Source organism: Felis catus, chromosome E2 (assembly GCF_018350175.1).
Source record: "Felis catus isolate Fca126 chromosome E2, F.catus_Fca126_mat1.0, whole genome shotgun sequence".
NCBI classification, from domain to species: Eukaryota; Metazoa; Chordata; class Mammalia; order Carnivora; family Felidae; genus Felis; species Felis catus.
In genome coordinates this window covers 18,039,446-18,053,377 of record NC_058382.1, presented here as the reverse complement: position 1 = coordinate 18,053,377, position 13,932 = coordinate 18,039,446, and the positions used below count along the sequence as shown (strand labels likewise).

The 13,932-nt window shown below is 48.9% G+C and overlaps 1 protein-coding gene and 1 long non-coding RNA gene across 5 annotated transcripts in view; one reads left to right on the top strand and one right to left on the bottom strand.

Moving 5' to 3' along the window:
• The window catches only part of LOC109494624, a 72,329-nt gene that overhangs the window by 6,852 nt on the left and 51,545 nt on the right, over positions 1-13,932 (bottom strand). For 2 of the 4 annotated variants that reach the window (XR_006590839.1, XR_006590838.1), the window contains exons 4-6: positions 12,849-12,903; positions 9,890-9,976; positions 7,802-7,883 (exon numbers count right to left, since the gene is read on the bottom strand). This is a non-coding gene — a long non-coding RNA (uncharacterized LOC109494624). Of the gene's footprint in view, positions 1-4,964; positions 6,722-7,801; positions 7,884-9,889; positions 9,977-12,848; positions 12,904-13,932 lie in introns of those variants that run through there. The other 2 variants (XR_002149615.3, XR_006590840.1) reach the window with 2 other exon arrangements.
• Positions 10,611-11,597, top strand: LOC101100526 (free fatty acid receptor 2-like). The gene has a single exon (XM_003997981.4). It carries the CDS (start codon positions 10,611-10,613, stop codon positions 11,595-11,597), a length of 987 nt encoding a protein of 328 aa, XP_003998030.2.

The window sequence follows — 13,932 nt, the reverse complement described above, 5'->3', positions numbered from 1 at the left end:
AGACATATTAAATAGTGAAAAATGAAGTTTCAAAGCAATATGCATAGTATTACTCCATCTATGCAATTTTTAAAACTTTACATTTCTATATGTACATATATGGATATAAATAAACAGATTACCCCTAGAAAGGAAGAAGTGCATTGGAGAAGTGAAGTAGCATTTCACATTTCACTTCTGTATTGTTGAATCCTTTGACAAGAAGGATGTATTCTTGCATGATTATGTAAGCTTTTAAAATTAAAAAAAAAAAAAAAATAGTGGAGGAACATTCACCACCTTGATTCTGACCAAGCTGGAACACAGAATAGGGCACAGAAGTTTCAGGTGCTTGCAAAAACAGACACATAGATCAATGGAACAGAATAGAAAACCCAGAAATGGACCTGCAAATGTATGGCCAACTAATCTTCAACAAAGGAGGAAAGAATATCCAGTGGAAAAAAGACAGTCTCTTCAGCAAATGGTGTTGGAGAAACTGGACAGTGACATGCAGAAGAATGAACCTGGACCACTTTCTTACACAAAAAATAAACTTTTAATTTTAATTAGGCTTACACCATGCACAAAAAATAAACTCAAAATGGATGAAAGACCTAAATGTGAGACAGGAAACCATCAAAACCCTAGAGGAGAAAGCAGGCAAAAACCTCTTTGACCTCGGGTACAGCAACTCCTTACTAGACAGGTCTCCAGAGGCAAGGGAAACAAAAGCAAAAATGAACTATTGGGACCTCATCAAGATCAAAACCTTCTGCACAGCAAAGGAAACAATCAACAAAACTAAAAGGCAACTGATGGAATGGGAGAAGATATTTGCAAATGACATATTAAATAAATAAAAGGCTAGTAGCCAAAATCTATAAAGAACTTATCAAACTCAACACCTAAAAAACAAATAATCCACTGAAGAAATGGCCAAAAGACATGAACAGACACTTTTCCAAAGAAGACATCCAGATAGCTGACACATGAAAAGATGTTCAACATCATTCACCATCAAGGAAATACAAATCAAAACCAAAATGAGTTACCACCTCTCACTTGTCAGAATGGCTAAAATTAACAACTCAGGAAACAACAGATGTTGGTGAGGATGTGGAGAAAAGAGAACACTTTTGCACTGCTGGTGGGAATGCAAACTGGCGCAGCTGTTCTGGAAAGCAGTGTGGGGGTTCCTCAAAATATTAAAAATAGAGTTACCTTACAACCCAGCAATGGCATGACTAGGTATTTATCCATAGGATATGAAAATGTTGATTCGAAGGGGCATATGCGCCCAAATGTTCACAGCAGCGTTATCAACAATAGCCAAATTATGGAAAAAGCCCAAATGTCCATCACCTGATGAATGGATACAGAAGATGTGGTGTGTGTGTGTGCGTTGTGTGTATATGTGTGTGTGTGTGTGTGTGTGTGTATATTTATTTGAGAGATATATATATATTTGACATATATATATTTAATAGATATACACGTATATATACATACATACACACACACACACATATATATAGTCATCAAAAAGAATGAAATCTTGCCATTTGCAACAATGTGGATGGAGCTAGAGTGTATTATTCTACGCAAAGTCAGTCAGCCAAAGAAAGGTAAATATCATATGATTTCACTCTTAAGTGGAACTTAAGAAATAAAACAGATGAACATAGGGGAAGGGAAGGAAAAATAAGATAAAAACAGGGAGTGGGAGAAAATATAGGAGACTCTTAAATATAGAGAACAAACAGAGGGTTACTGGAGGGATTGTGGGGGGAGGGAGAATGGGCTAAATAGGTGAGGGGCATTAAAGAATCTACTCCTGAAACCATTGTTGCACTATATGCTAACTTGGATGTAAATTTAAAATTAATTAATTAATTAAAAACATAATAAAAAAAATAAAATCCAGAATGGAGGGGCCTGTACTCAAAGTATCTGACCCCCTACCCTGGTTAGTCCTGGTATATACTCAATATATTCAGTGAATTACTTTAAAAAAAAGTTAGCTTAGGGGTGGGGGGATGGGCAAAATGGGTGAAGGGGAATGGGAGGGACAGGATTCCAGCTAAGGAATCAATAAGTCGTGGGATAAAAGCCACAGCACAAGGAACAGAGTCAATGATATCATAATAGCGATGCATTGGGATAGACCGTAGCTATACTTGTGTTGAACACAGAATAATATACAAACTTGGGGAATCGCTACGTTGTACATCCGAAAGTAATGTAACGTTGTGTGTCAACCATATGCAACTAAAATACATTGTAAAATGAAAATTAACGTGGTAACTTAGAAAAAAGATCAACAGACGCCAAGTGCCACCACATCCCCATCCAATGGAAGGCGTTAGACCATCCACACGGACTCTGGAAACCGGTTTTATCAGCCCTGGTTCAAGGCCCACGTCTAGGCCAGATACAAGGAACTGGGACGTGGAAGAGGAGACACTGAAAACTTTCTGGAACGCTGCGAGTGTACCGTGTTCTGACTCCAGCGGGAGGACGACGGGGAGCTTCCTGCTCGCACATAATGCACAACAGATGGGCTTGAAGACAGCCACCGGCAGGGCTTGACATGTCCCTGGAGTTTAGAGGACGCGAAGGCTGGTGCCAGAAGCTTGCTGGGAAAAATCAAACCAGGACAAGCGGCCACACTGGCGGTGAGCTGCTGTCCTACTGACAATGGTACGGTCCACGGTCCCCTTGGACCAAAGGGGGACCCTCTGCTGGCGAGCCAGTCTAGTCATTTCATGAATGACCCCACCCAAGAGTCAGCCCGGAGGCCCAGTGAGGTCCCACAGAGAGGAGACCCAGGAGCAGAGACCGGACTGAGTGACCGGGCAGAGGAGGCACTCACATCCAAAGGAAACGCAGAGAAAGGTTCCAGCTGGGAGGTCCAAGAACCTGCAAAGGGTCTCCACTGGAGACCGAGTCAGCACTAGACACGTCCCGCCCAGAGGGCATCAGCCCCAGGTCATAACCGTACCAGGCCAGCTAGACATTCCCGGCCCCTCCTGCATCCTCTCTGCCCACGGGGAGGGGCCGAAAGCTGTAGCTAACGAGTAGGAGAGCACAGGAGACCAGACGGAGCCAAGAAAGAGAAATCCCACCGCGCCAGGCCCTTCCTCTGCAGGTTGTCAGTCGGCGACATTGCAGAGCCGGGAGGGAGAAGTGCTCCCCGGAACAGAATTGGGAACTTTGATATTACACCGGGCTGGAGCTACGTGATTATTCCACAGACCGGACTCTTACCGTCTAAGAGTACCCACAGGAGCCAGGGCCCTCGAGAAGTCGCGCTACCACAGGACGAAGGGTTGTGGGGGAAGAAACGAAGTTGGGGTTTACTGGCATCTGTCAAGTCCCGCTCTTTCCATAACACGGCTATATCCCATTTGAGATGGCCTCAGGGTGCAGAATTCACCTCCTCGGAATTCTGCATCAGCGCAACAGGTAGGGTAGTACTTGCCTCTTCTAGAAGCAGATTTCTCTTCAGTGCAGGGAGGGGCTGCCGCCCGAGGGCAGCGCCTGTGCTCTGAGCCAGGCAGGCCCGGCCCATCCGCTGATACCAGGCTCACCCCGGTGCCTGCCTGCAGGGCATCTGGCCCCGGGCCCGTTTACTCTTAGGACGTGATCCCCAGGTGAGGTTAAACATACAGTCACACAAATATCTTGACAGGACCTAGTTTTTAAACCCATGGCTCATTTCTGGTTCTACACTTCACCGCACACTGTCAAAAAGCAGGCAGAGAAAATCCTACAACTATTTTCTGAATGGTACAGTCCCATTTCTTATTTCATGGTAAGAGGCTGTTCTACCATTACAACCCCATTTGAGAATATCGTCACCTTTTTTTTTTTCTTCATAGACTGGGAACTTCAAAAAATGGAAGTGGTCTAGGCCGTCCTGACCGCTGAGGGGCCCTGCTGTAAGAACACTGAGCATCCTTCAGTTCCCCAGCACCTGACTCCCTTCCCGTGTTTAGGGAACTGCCCATGTCTGAATCTTTAGTCTTGGTGGGAAGCAGAGCCTGGCTCCCACCAGAGAAGCTGATAACGCTGGGACCTTGTTTTCTGGGCACCTCTCCTGTGTTTAGCTAATCAGGTTCAGCCTCCCAAACTCAGAATCTGAGGCTACAAAGTGGTACAAAGAAGGAAGGCGGCAGGGAATTGGTCCGGGCGGTGGCAGCAGTGGTGGCAAATAGAATGTGACTCTAGGGCCACAGCGTGTGTGGGTTTGAAGGGGAGGGGCTCCTGTGCCCTCACTGGACTGGGTGGGGTGGCATAGCTTTTAACGTGGTCCTGACTGCACAGCTCCCTTTATTCTCCAAGCTTCGTTCTCCAGCCTTCCTGGCAGATCTCTGAGCTACCCAACATGTTATCATATCATCTCTAAATTAGCAGAGTTGGCTTCTGTTGCTGCAATTAAGAGCCATCACTGAGACGCTGTCCAGAACGGTGATTATGGGCTAAGAGAGCCTGCATCCTATTGAGTGATGTGAAACCCATTAGTAATCAGTAAAATGGGGATGCATTAAAACAGCAAACAGACACTGCTTGATAGCCATTCAACTGGCAAAAATCCAGAAGCTGGATAATGCCAAGTATGGGTGGGGATGGGTGGGGATCCAATGGCCAGGAGGCCCGTAGCTCCGTCCTCTTCCTTTTTTATGTCTACCTTGGTCCTATCCACTCTCCCACCTGGGGCAGCCCAACAGAAGAGAAGGCTCTGGCTGGGTGGTGTGGGATGTACTCTATCACGTACAGGACCGTCTCTGCTTAATCACAGGTGTTTGTGTGACACACAGCACAGCTCGTGAAGAATGCTCAGTAAATGTTAGCTGTGGATGTTTTCTCTTGCTTTTAATTTTTTTTTTTTTTAAGATCACACACACCCAGAAAAAAGTTTTTTGGTTTTTTTAAATGTTTTTATTTTGAGAGAGACAGAGAGTGTGTGCATGCGTGCGCACACACACATACGCACACGCGCGCACACGAGTGGGGAAGGGGCAGAGAGGGGGGAGAGTGAGAATCCCAAGCAGGCTCCACGCTGTCTGTGCAGAGCCCAATATGGGGCTCGATCTCATGATCTAACAGCACAAAAGGATCTACACAGAAAAGTCTCCCTCCCATCCCAACACTCAGTTCTCCTTTCCAGAGACAAACCACGGCTCATGCGTGTCCCGTCCCCCATCTACACTCACCCGGGATCCAGAAGGATCCTTTGGAAACGTGAAACAGCTTACCTCACACCTTTGCCCGCCATATTCCAGGTGTCACTCCACAGCCACGAGGCCCCACGTGGTCCCGGGCCTGTTGAGCACCTGACTTCATTAGCACAACTCTGCCCTCTCCCCGTCCCCTTGCTGCCGCTCCGGCCTGCCTGGCCTCTCCCAACACACCGGCTTCCCTTGGGGCTTGCCATCCCTGCGTCTGGAACACCACGACAGTCTCACACCTCATTCTCTTCTTCCTTGCGGGTCTCTGCTCAAACATGACCTCCTCTGAGAGGCCTTCGCAGACTCGCCCTCTGCCCCCATCTCTGTCTTCCTTCTTGGCCCCAGTCCAACCCCCGGCTGATGCTACGATCCATCTGCAGACTGCCTTGCACCAACGGAATGTCAGCTCCGCGAAGCAAGGCCTGTTCGCTGCTGATTCCCCAGCACTGGCGAGGGTGGTAGCATGGGGGCTGCTCAGGAAACTCTCGCTGAGTCAATGTGTGGGCGTGTGTCCCCTTCTCTCGCGCGACTCGCCATTCCTACGACATGCTTTTTCCTTTTAACAATACATCTCGCAGTTTGATCTACGCTGGCATATGCAGATCTGCCTGGTTACCTGTAGCAGGTGCATGGCGGGTCTACCGACTGGGTGCCCCATGGCTTTTACTCGATCAGATCCCTACTGACGGATACAAGTTGTTCCCAGTCTTTTATTATCACAGAACAAACAGACAAAGAACACTGTGAGGATGTACTTCATGCACACGGGAAAGTACATCCATATAATAAACTCATAGATGTCAGCGTGTTGGACCAGATGGTATGGGGTTTTTCATTCTGAAAGGCATCAGCAAATCGCACCCTCCAGAGAAGTGTCCCAAGTAACGAGGGGAGAGAGAGGAGCAGGAGATGAGGTCAGAGAGTGACAGGGACAGGAAGCCAACACAGTAGAGCCTGCAGCCCACGGTAAGGACTGTGGCATCGACAAGAGATGGGGAGGTCACAGGGTTTTGAGTAGAGGAGGGATGTGACTACTTAGGTTCTAACAGGACCATTCTGGCCGCCATGTGGAGAACAGACTGAAGGGGCAACAGGAGTAGCAGGGGGATCAGACAGGAGGAGATCGTTCAGGGACACAGGCGAGCGATGGGGATGACAGCACGAACCAGGGTGGCAGCGGAGGGTGTGGTCAGTGGTGAGATTGGGGATATATTGTGAAGAGACAGCGGAAGACGTCTGCTCACGGAATAAATGGCAGAGGAAGAGAAGAATCACAGCTCTGTCTTGGGGTTTTGGTCTGAGTAACTGGAAGGAGGGGGTGGCAAACCTGTGTACCCTAGGGCCCCACTCCCGAGACGTGGGAAGCCAGGGCACGCAGAGGCAGCAGCCGGCGGAGGGGGTGGCGGCCGGAAAAACCTTAATTTCCTAACAGGTGAGGTTTCTCCATCTTCGACTGCGTGGCTCCAAGGGGTGCAGCTGAACCACAGTGGGCTGAGCTGTCCAGGGGGCTGGCTCAAGAGCAAGTACGGCAGTGACTACCTTGAACCCTGCTCCCTGGATGGGCCCATGTCCCTCCCTTCCCTTCCCTTCCCTTCCCCTGGTGGCGCATGCCACTGAGCGTGTGACTGGACACCATTGTTCCTTAGCCTCTTAAAATGTTTCCCAGAGACTTCATGTTCAGCAACCCCCTCTGGCCTTTCCCCAATCTGTTGGTGCTGATGCTGAAGAGGACAGTGATGAAGACACAGTGATGTGTGTTAGGAGGAACAAGAAGGGGGCCGTCAGCTTCTGCCTGGCTAGGGCAGCTTATTGGGACACACCAAAGAGCAAGAGAGGGAGATAAGATCAACGGATGCAGATGTGACAGCTGTCTGTCCTCTGAGGTCGAACAACTCCAGATGACAGTCAGCACTCTCTAACTCCCTCCTGGGCCCTCTCACCGCCGCCCACAGGCTGAGCGGCCTGACCTGGCTTCTGCACCCAGCCACCCTGGCCTCCTTTCGGTTCCTCTGACGCAGCAAGTCTGTTCCCGCTGTCCCCTCTACCTGCAACGCTCTACCCATGGCTGGCTCCTCTCCTCCCTGCGAACATCCTTGCTTAGCCCAGGCCTTTCTTGACAGCTCTCTCCCCCAAAAGCCCCACACCAGCCTCCCTCTTGATTTCCCTTTCTGCTTCCTTCCTTCACTTGAAATTCCCTGGATGGTTTCCCTGATTACTCTCTGTCCCATTCGCCCATGTCCGCGGCGCCTAGAGCAGGGTCTGCAGGGAGCAAGGGCTCAGGGCGTCTGACAACTGGGGGGTGCGGTGATGTGAAAGGTGAGGCACGTGGAGGAAGCCCACGCGCCAATCAGCCGTGAGCAGCCTGGGCAACGCTTCACTGAAGGAAAGTAGGGATGCTGCGTGGCCCGCCCCCGTGACGCGGCTGTGTGCGAGTTCCACGGAGCCTGCTGGTTCTCTCAAACAGTTTAGTCTGCACTCCCCTTTCTACCCCGGTGACCCTGGGACCTGAGCACCACGGACGTCCCAACACTGCTGGCTTGGGTGACAGAACGGAGATACAAGGGAAGACAAAAAGTGCAGGTTCTGACCTCCTTGTCGCTTGTGTCGGCAGCTGGCAAGCTCTTCTGGGCACCCCCAGCTCTTGTCCTTTCACTCCAGTTATGCAAGTGCCTGTGACATGCGAGGAATTGTACATTGGTTTTCTTCTATGGACAAACTTCAAAACAGTCCCTTGCGGAAGAGCCAATCTTACCTAGACGCCACCCCATCCCATGGGAAGGCCAACATCCCAAGGGTGGGCTCACAGACTCCCGTGGTCTCCCGTGGTCCTAGCACCTGCTAATAGATTCTTCGGCTCTGTTCTGACTGGGGAATCAGCTCCTTGGGGACAGGGGTGGAGAAAGGAGGACCCTCCCCTGGCATTTTAGGATGAGAGCAGCCTTATGTGGCAGCACTCTTCACCTTTCCAGTAAGTTTCTGTCGCTCAATCAAATGCAGACAGCAACATGGTACAAATTAATTTGGTAGAGAGTGAAAGATAATTATGTTCCCTTTGCCCATGTGTATCAAGCATCAAAACCAATTCCTGAATGCCCATTTTAGGACAGGTACAGGGTAGGTTAGGGAAGGCCAGCCTACAGGAACACAGAGAGATCACTTGGGGACCAACGTGGGGAGTGATAGGCAATAAGAGATGCTTTCTGGGGGGCGCCTGGGTGGCTCAGTCGTTTAAGCATCCAACTTCGGCTCAGGTCACGATCTCACAGTTCGTGAGTTCTAGCCCTGCGTCGGGCTCTGTGCTGACAGCTCGGAGCCTAGAGCCTGCTTTGGATTCTGTGTCTCCCTCTCTCTCTCTCTCTGCCCCTCCCCCACTTGCAGTCTGCCTCTCTCTCTCTCTCTCAAAAATAAATAAATATTTTAAAAAATTAAAAAAATAGAAAAAGGAAGGGACCTGATGGGCCAGAGGAAGTCAGACAGTGCTTAGGACACTAATGAGTTTCAGAAGAGCCTCCTAGAAAGAGAACAGGAAACTGATTATGTCAGGGGCCTTGAAAGAAAAGATGGGGAAGGAAAGGGTGCAGAAAGAGTGGAAGGAGCAGGAAGAGGCCACATGGTCAAAACTGGAATAATTTCCCATGCACAGCAAAACAGAATTGATTACTTGAAACGGGGAAAGAGGAGGAAGCCCAAAAGAAGAGTTGTGATCTGGATTCTGGGAGAAATACGTTTGGTGGGGACAGAATTTGGTGGGGGATCCAGAGGGTCAAACTGCCTTGGGAAGAGCTCAGCTACTGACCTTCCTCTCTTTGACCACGTGACTCATCCAGGTATAAAAGTCTCGTGTTTGTGGAAGAGAAAAAGGTGGTCCAGTTAGACAAAGTTCTTCCTGCTCCTGAGACCCAACGAATTTGAAAAGCCATCCGACTGTCTCCAGAAAAAGGCAAGACACCCAACTTTGCTTGTGCTCAGGGAAGAGGTCATTGGGATCACAAGCCCACAAAGGGATGGGACAGAAGGAAGGAGTGAGTGTAGATAAACTTATGAAGGGGGGGCAGAGTATGGAGTTTACTCTCCGAGGAGATAGGACGAGAGGTCAGAGATGGGAAAGGGGCCAGGACAAGTCAAATGGCGAGCTGGTGGTGTTGGTGGGGGCCGGGGGCAGGTGAGAGGGGTGGGAAAACGAAAAGTGAGCTCAGCCCCAACTAGATGGGAATGACCCTGTTCACCTGGCCCTCTCCTTCAGATGCTCTGCTCTGGGAACGTGATACCTAGATGGGACACCAGTAACATGCTAGCAGTAACAGGTTGAGGACTCAAGTTTTATTTTAAATGTCTCCCTTCTAGTGATACATAAGAGATTAAACGTTATACTCGATCGACATAAAACTCACATACATGTGCTTTCTTCAGGCAGCGAGAAAGGGTGCATTTGCAGGTAGCAGGCTGGGAATTGTGGTACTTCTAGAGAAATCATGGTTATCTGTGATACGAGGACCTAAGTGATTTTCCCAGTCATGTGACTGACAGGAGGCATGGCCGGAGCTGGGATCCTGCCGACCTGGCCCAGCTCAGATCCCTCCCATCCCTAGCCCTTCCCCCCCACCCCGCCCCAAAACCTACAGGTTTTCTTTGAAGGGCTCTGCGTCGAATCAAGAAGCTGGGTGTCTGGGACTCACCTCGGGCTCAACATGCCCATCCCTCAGGCCTGACCAAATTCTCATTTGCAGGGGTGAAGCTGAGAGTCTTCTGTTCAAGCCCAAAGACTTGTGGAGGGAAAAGAAAGAGAAAAGAGGCAAATATAAAGAAAGAAACCACAACCAGGCTGAGCAAAATTTGGAGAAACTCGGGGACAGCCTCAGGCTTAGTCCCTTTAGGTAATGAAGCAGCTGTTTCCTTCCCCTCTGTTCATACAGCCATTCATTTATCAACAGATAGTGTTGAGCACCTACTATGTACCAGGCACAGTCCCAGGTCCTAGGACACAGTGGTGAACAAGACAGATGAGCTCACTGCCCTCACAAAGGGGCCTTTCTAGTGGGGACTTGGAGACCTCAGAACTTTCCCTGTGGGAACTTCTAAGACATCACAACGTTTAGGAGACTAATCATCCTTCCTTTCTTCCGTCCTGTCCTCCCTCCCTCCCCTCCCCACCTCTCCTCTCCTTTCTTTTCCTCTTCTTCCTTCCAGAAGTAATTGTGCAAGGGAGCAAGGAGGCCTTCTTTCTCCCTGAAGCACAGGAAGCAGAGCAGTGCTCAGTTTTGAAGGGTCAGCCACAACCACTCGGCAAGGCAGGGAGACGAGACACATTGAGGCTGACAATGGAGTCACCTTGGTTTGGGGCTGGGAAGCCCATGGTCAGAGAGGATTCTGACCTCATTTTCTGTCTCTTCAGGAAGGATGGCCCCGAGTCCCCACAGCCTGGGACTTCTCTTTGTCTACATAATGTATTTTCTCATTGGTCTCCCTGCCAACCTCCTGGCCCTGCGGGCCTTCGTGGGGCGGGTCCACCAACCTCACCCTGCGCCCGTCCACATCCTCCTGCTCAGCCTGACGCTGGCGGACCTCCTGCTGCTGCTGCTGCTGCCCTTCAAGATGGTTGAGGCCGCCTACGATTTCTGGCCCTTGGGGGATGTCCTCTGCGCCCTCACTGCTTACGGCTTCTACAGCAGCATCTACTACAGCACGTGGCTCCTGGCGGGCATCAGCATCGAGCGCTACCGCAGCGTGGCTTTCCCCGTGCAGTACAAGCAGTCCCGTCAACCCGTGTACGGAGTGATCGCCTCTCTGGTCTCCTGCCTCTTGTCCTTCGGACGCTGCAGCATTGTGATCATCGTCCATTACTTACCAGCCAACAAGGTCGGGGGTGAGGCCAACGGCCTCCCTCTCTGCTATGACAACTTCACCCAAGAGCAACTGGCCATATTGCTTCCTGTGCGGCTAGAGCTGTGTCTCACCCTCTTCCTCATCCCCATGCTGGTCACTATCTTCTGCTACTGGCGCTTTGTGCATATCATGCTCTCCAGACCCCAAGTGGGGACGCAGAAGCGCTGGAGAGCGGTGGCGCTGGCCGCCGTGACCCTCTTCAACTTCCTGGTCTGCTTTGGGCCCTACAATGTGTCTCACGTGGTGGGGTTCTTAGAGGGAAAAAGTGAAAACTGGCGGGTGTACGCTGTGTTGCTCAGTGCTCTCAATGCTTGCATCGACCCCTTGGTTTTCTATTTCTCCTCCTCAGTTATGCGCAAAGCCTTGGATAGGAGGCTACGGAGTCTGCAGAGCTGGGCTGCCTCGCTAGCAGGGCGCTGCAGGAGAAAAGCTGGAGAAGCCGCCGCAGAGAGAGGAGATGAGACTTTGGGTATGGCCAATGTCGGCTTCACAGGAGACTAACTCTGCCAGCTCGGGGAAACATTTTGCGGGGAGGGCTCCAAACGGGGAACAGTGAAACAGAACTGGGGTGAGTTCACCTGTGCCTAGCTTAAGAGGCACAGAAGAGCAGTAGACCTCTCAAATCCAACTCATCCACTGGGTCGGTGCTTTTGTTTTGTTTCCTGGCAGTTATGACATTTCCTTATTTGTGGCCGGCACTGCCTCCTGGTCAGCCACAGCCCTCTTATCCTTGGAATTCTCTCCCCATTCAGTAGCTATATGATGGTAGCATTCCTTCAGCCGGTGCAAAGCTTTTTGCTCAATCCTTGGCCCTGACTCGGCGGGGCGGGGGGGGTGGGGGGTGGGGGGTGCTCCACGCTCCAGGTCTGAACGTCTAGCACAGGCAGGAGTCTGGAGAGTCAGACAGGATCCTGCCATGGGAGCCCGGAGGTCTAGCCCCCCAGCCAAAGCGGTTGCTGGCTCAAGTCTATGAAACGGGCAAGAAAAGAAACAGTCCTTGAGGGAAGAGTCAGCTCTGGTGTGAAGAAACTCGGGTCAGGATACTCTTCAGTAGTTCTGCCCTATTTTCAGTCTCCAACACTGTGTATGTGTGTCTTCTTTTTTGCGTCATCTATCTTGCTAGAAATCTGTTGAAACTCATCTTTTCAAAAGCCCAAGGCCTTCTCTGGTATTTATCTATGCTTTCTATTTCGTCAGTGTTGGGTTGTTCCCTTCCTCCTACTTTATGGAGTCTTTTCAGTTGCTCGCTTTCTAACATATTTCAAGTTGACATTCGTTCATCTTTAACCTCTGTTCTTTGCTATCGCAAGCATGTGAGACTATGAAGTGCAGTGTCAGTGGGATGCTACAAGCCTGCATTTGCATAATTTTCACTATTTTAAGTTCTTATAGGCCCTAATTTCCACAGGATTTTTTTCCTTTGACTCAAGTTTAGACATTTTCTTTATTTTCAAGCATACAAATTCTTCTTGATCCTTTCGTTACTTGTTCCTACCCAAATGGCACTGTGGCCAGAGAATATGGTTTGAATGGTTCCAACTCTTTGAAGTTTGTTGAGAATTGCTTTTGGGCCTGGAATATTGTCAATCTAACGTTCCAGGTGTGACAAGAACATAGATCCTGCGATCGTCAGGTGCATGTTGTCTCTGCACACCTTAGATCAAATTTGTTCATCTGTGATGTTCGAATCCTTATAACCATTATTTACTTTTGCTCTATTTGATCTACCAGTTACATGGAGAGGTGTGTTACCTGCTCCTCCGTGATGGTGAACTTGTCTACTTCTCCTCGTAGTTCTGTCTTCCTGCTAAAATGAAATGTTGGTCATTCCTTTTGCCTTAAAATTTATTTGGTCTGATATAAATATAGCCACACCAACTTGTTTTCGTGGTTAGTATTTTCCCACTACATCACTGTCCATCCTTTTACTTTCCAACTTTCTATATCCTTAGGTCAGGTGCATCTTTTACAAGCAATATATACAGTGGCTGGATGTTTTGTATGTAATATGGTCTGACAATTCAACCGTCTTGGTCTTTTACCTGTATTGTTTTATTCATTTATACTTATATAAAAATAATTTCCAATATGCTTGGATTTATTTCTGCCCCATCTTTTTTTTAATTAAAAAAATTTTTAATGTTTATTTATTTTTGAGAGAGAGATAAGAGTACAAGCAGGGAAGGGGCAGAGACAGAAGGAGACAGAATCTGAAGTAAGATCCAGGCTCTGAGCTGTCAGCACAGAGCCCGATGTGGGGCTCCAACCCACCAGCTGTGAGATCATGGCCTGAGCCAAAGTCGGATGCTTAACTGACTGACCATCCCAGGTGTCCCTGCCCCATCTTATTTTTAATCACTTCCATGGAAGTGTACCCACATACTGAAATATACACTCATACTGCGAATGGCCTGATAGTAATTGTAACAGTCAGATGAATTATCACAGTGAACACAGACATTTAAGAAAAAAAAAAAAAATGAAACGCCTACCATCTTATTTTGTGCTATTTTCTTCACCTTCTTATATTTCTTTTTTCTCTCTTCTTGCCTTCCTTTGGGATTAAGTTTTTTTTTTTTTATTTCTTTTCATTTCTCATATCATTCTCATATTTGTTTCTCATATCACTGAATTGGAAATCATATACTCTGTGTTTCGTATTTTAGTGGTTATTTTAGATGTTTTAACATGTTAAGCGTTCCTTAGTTGGTTCCTCTCTCCCCTTCTTCCTTCTTCCCTTGGTGTTCTAGACAGCATTCGACTATGTGACTCCTATAGGGCAGTTTTCAAAGTGTGGTCTATAGACCCCTAGGATCCCATAACTTCTCTGGGATCT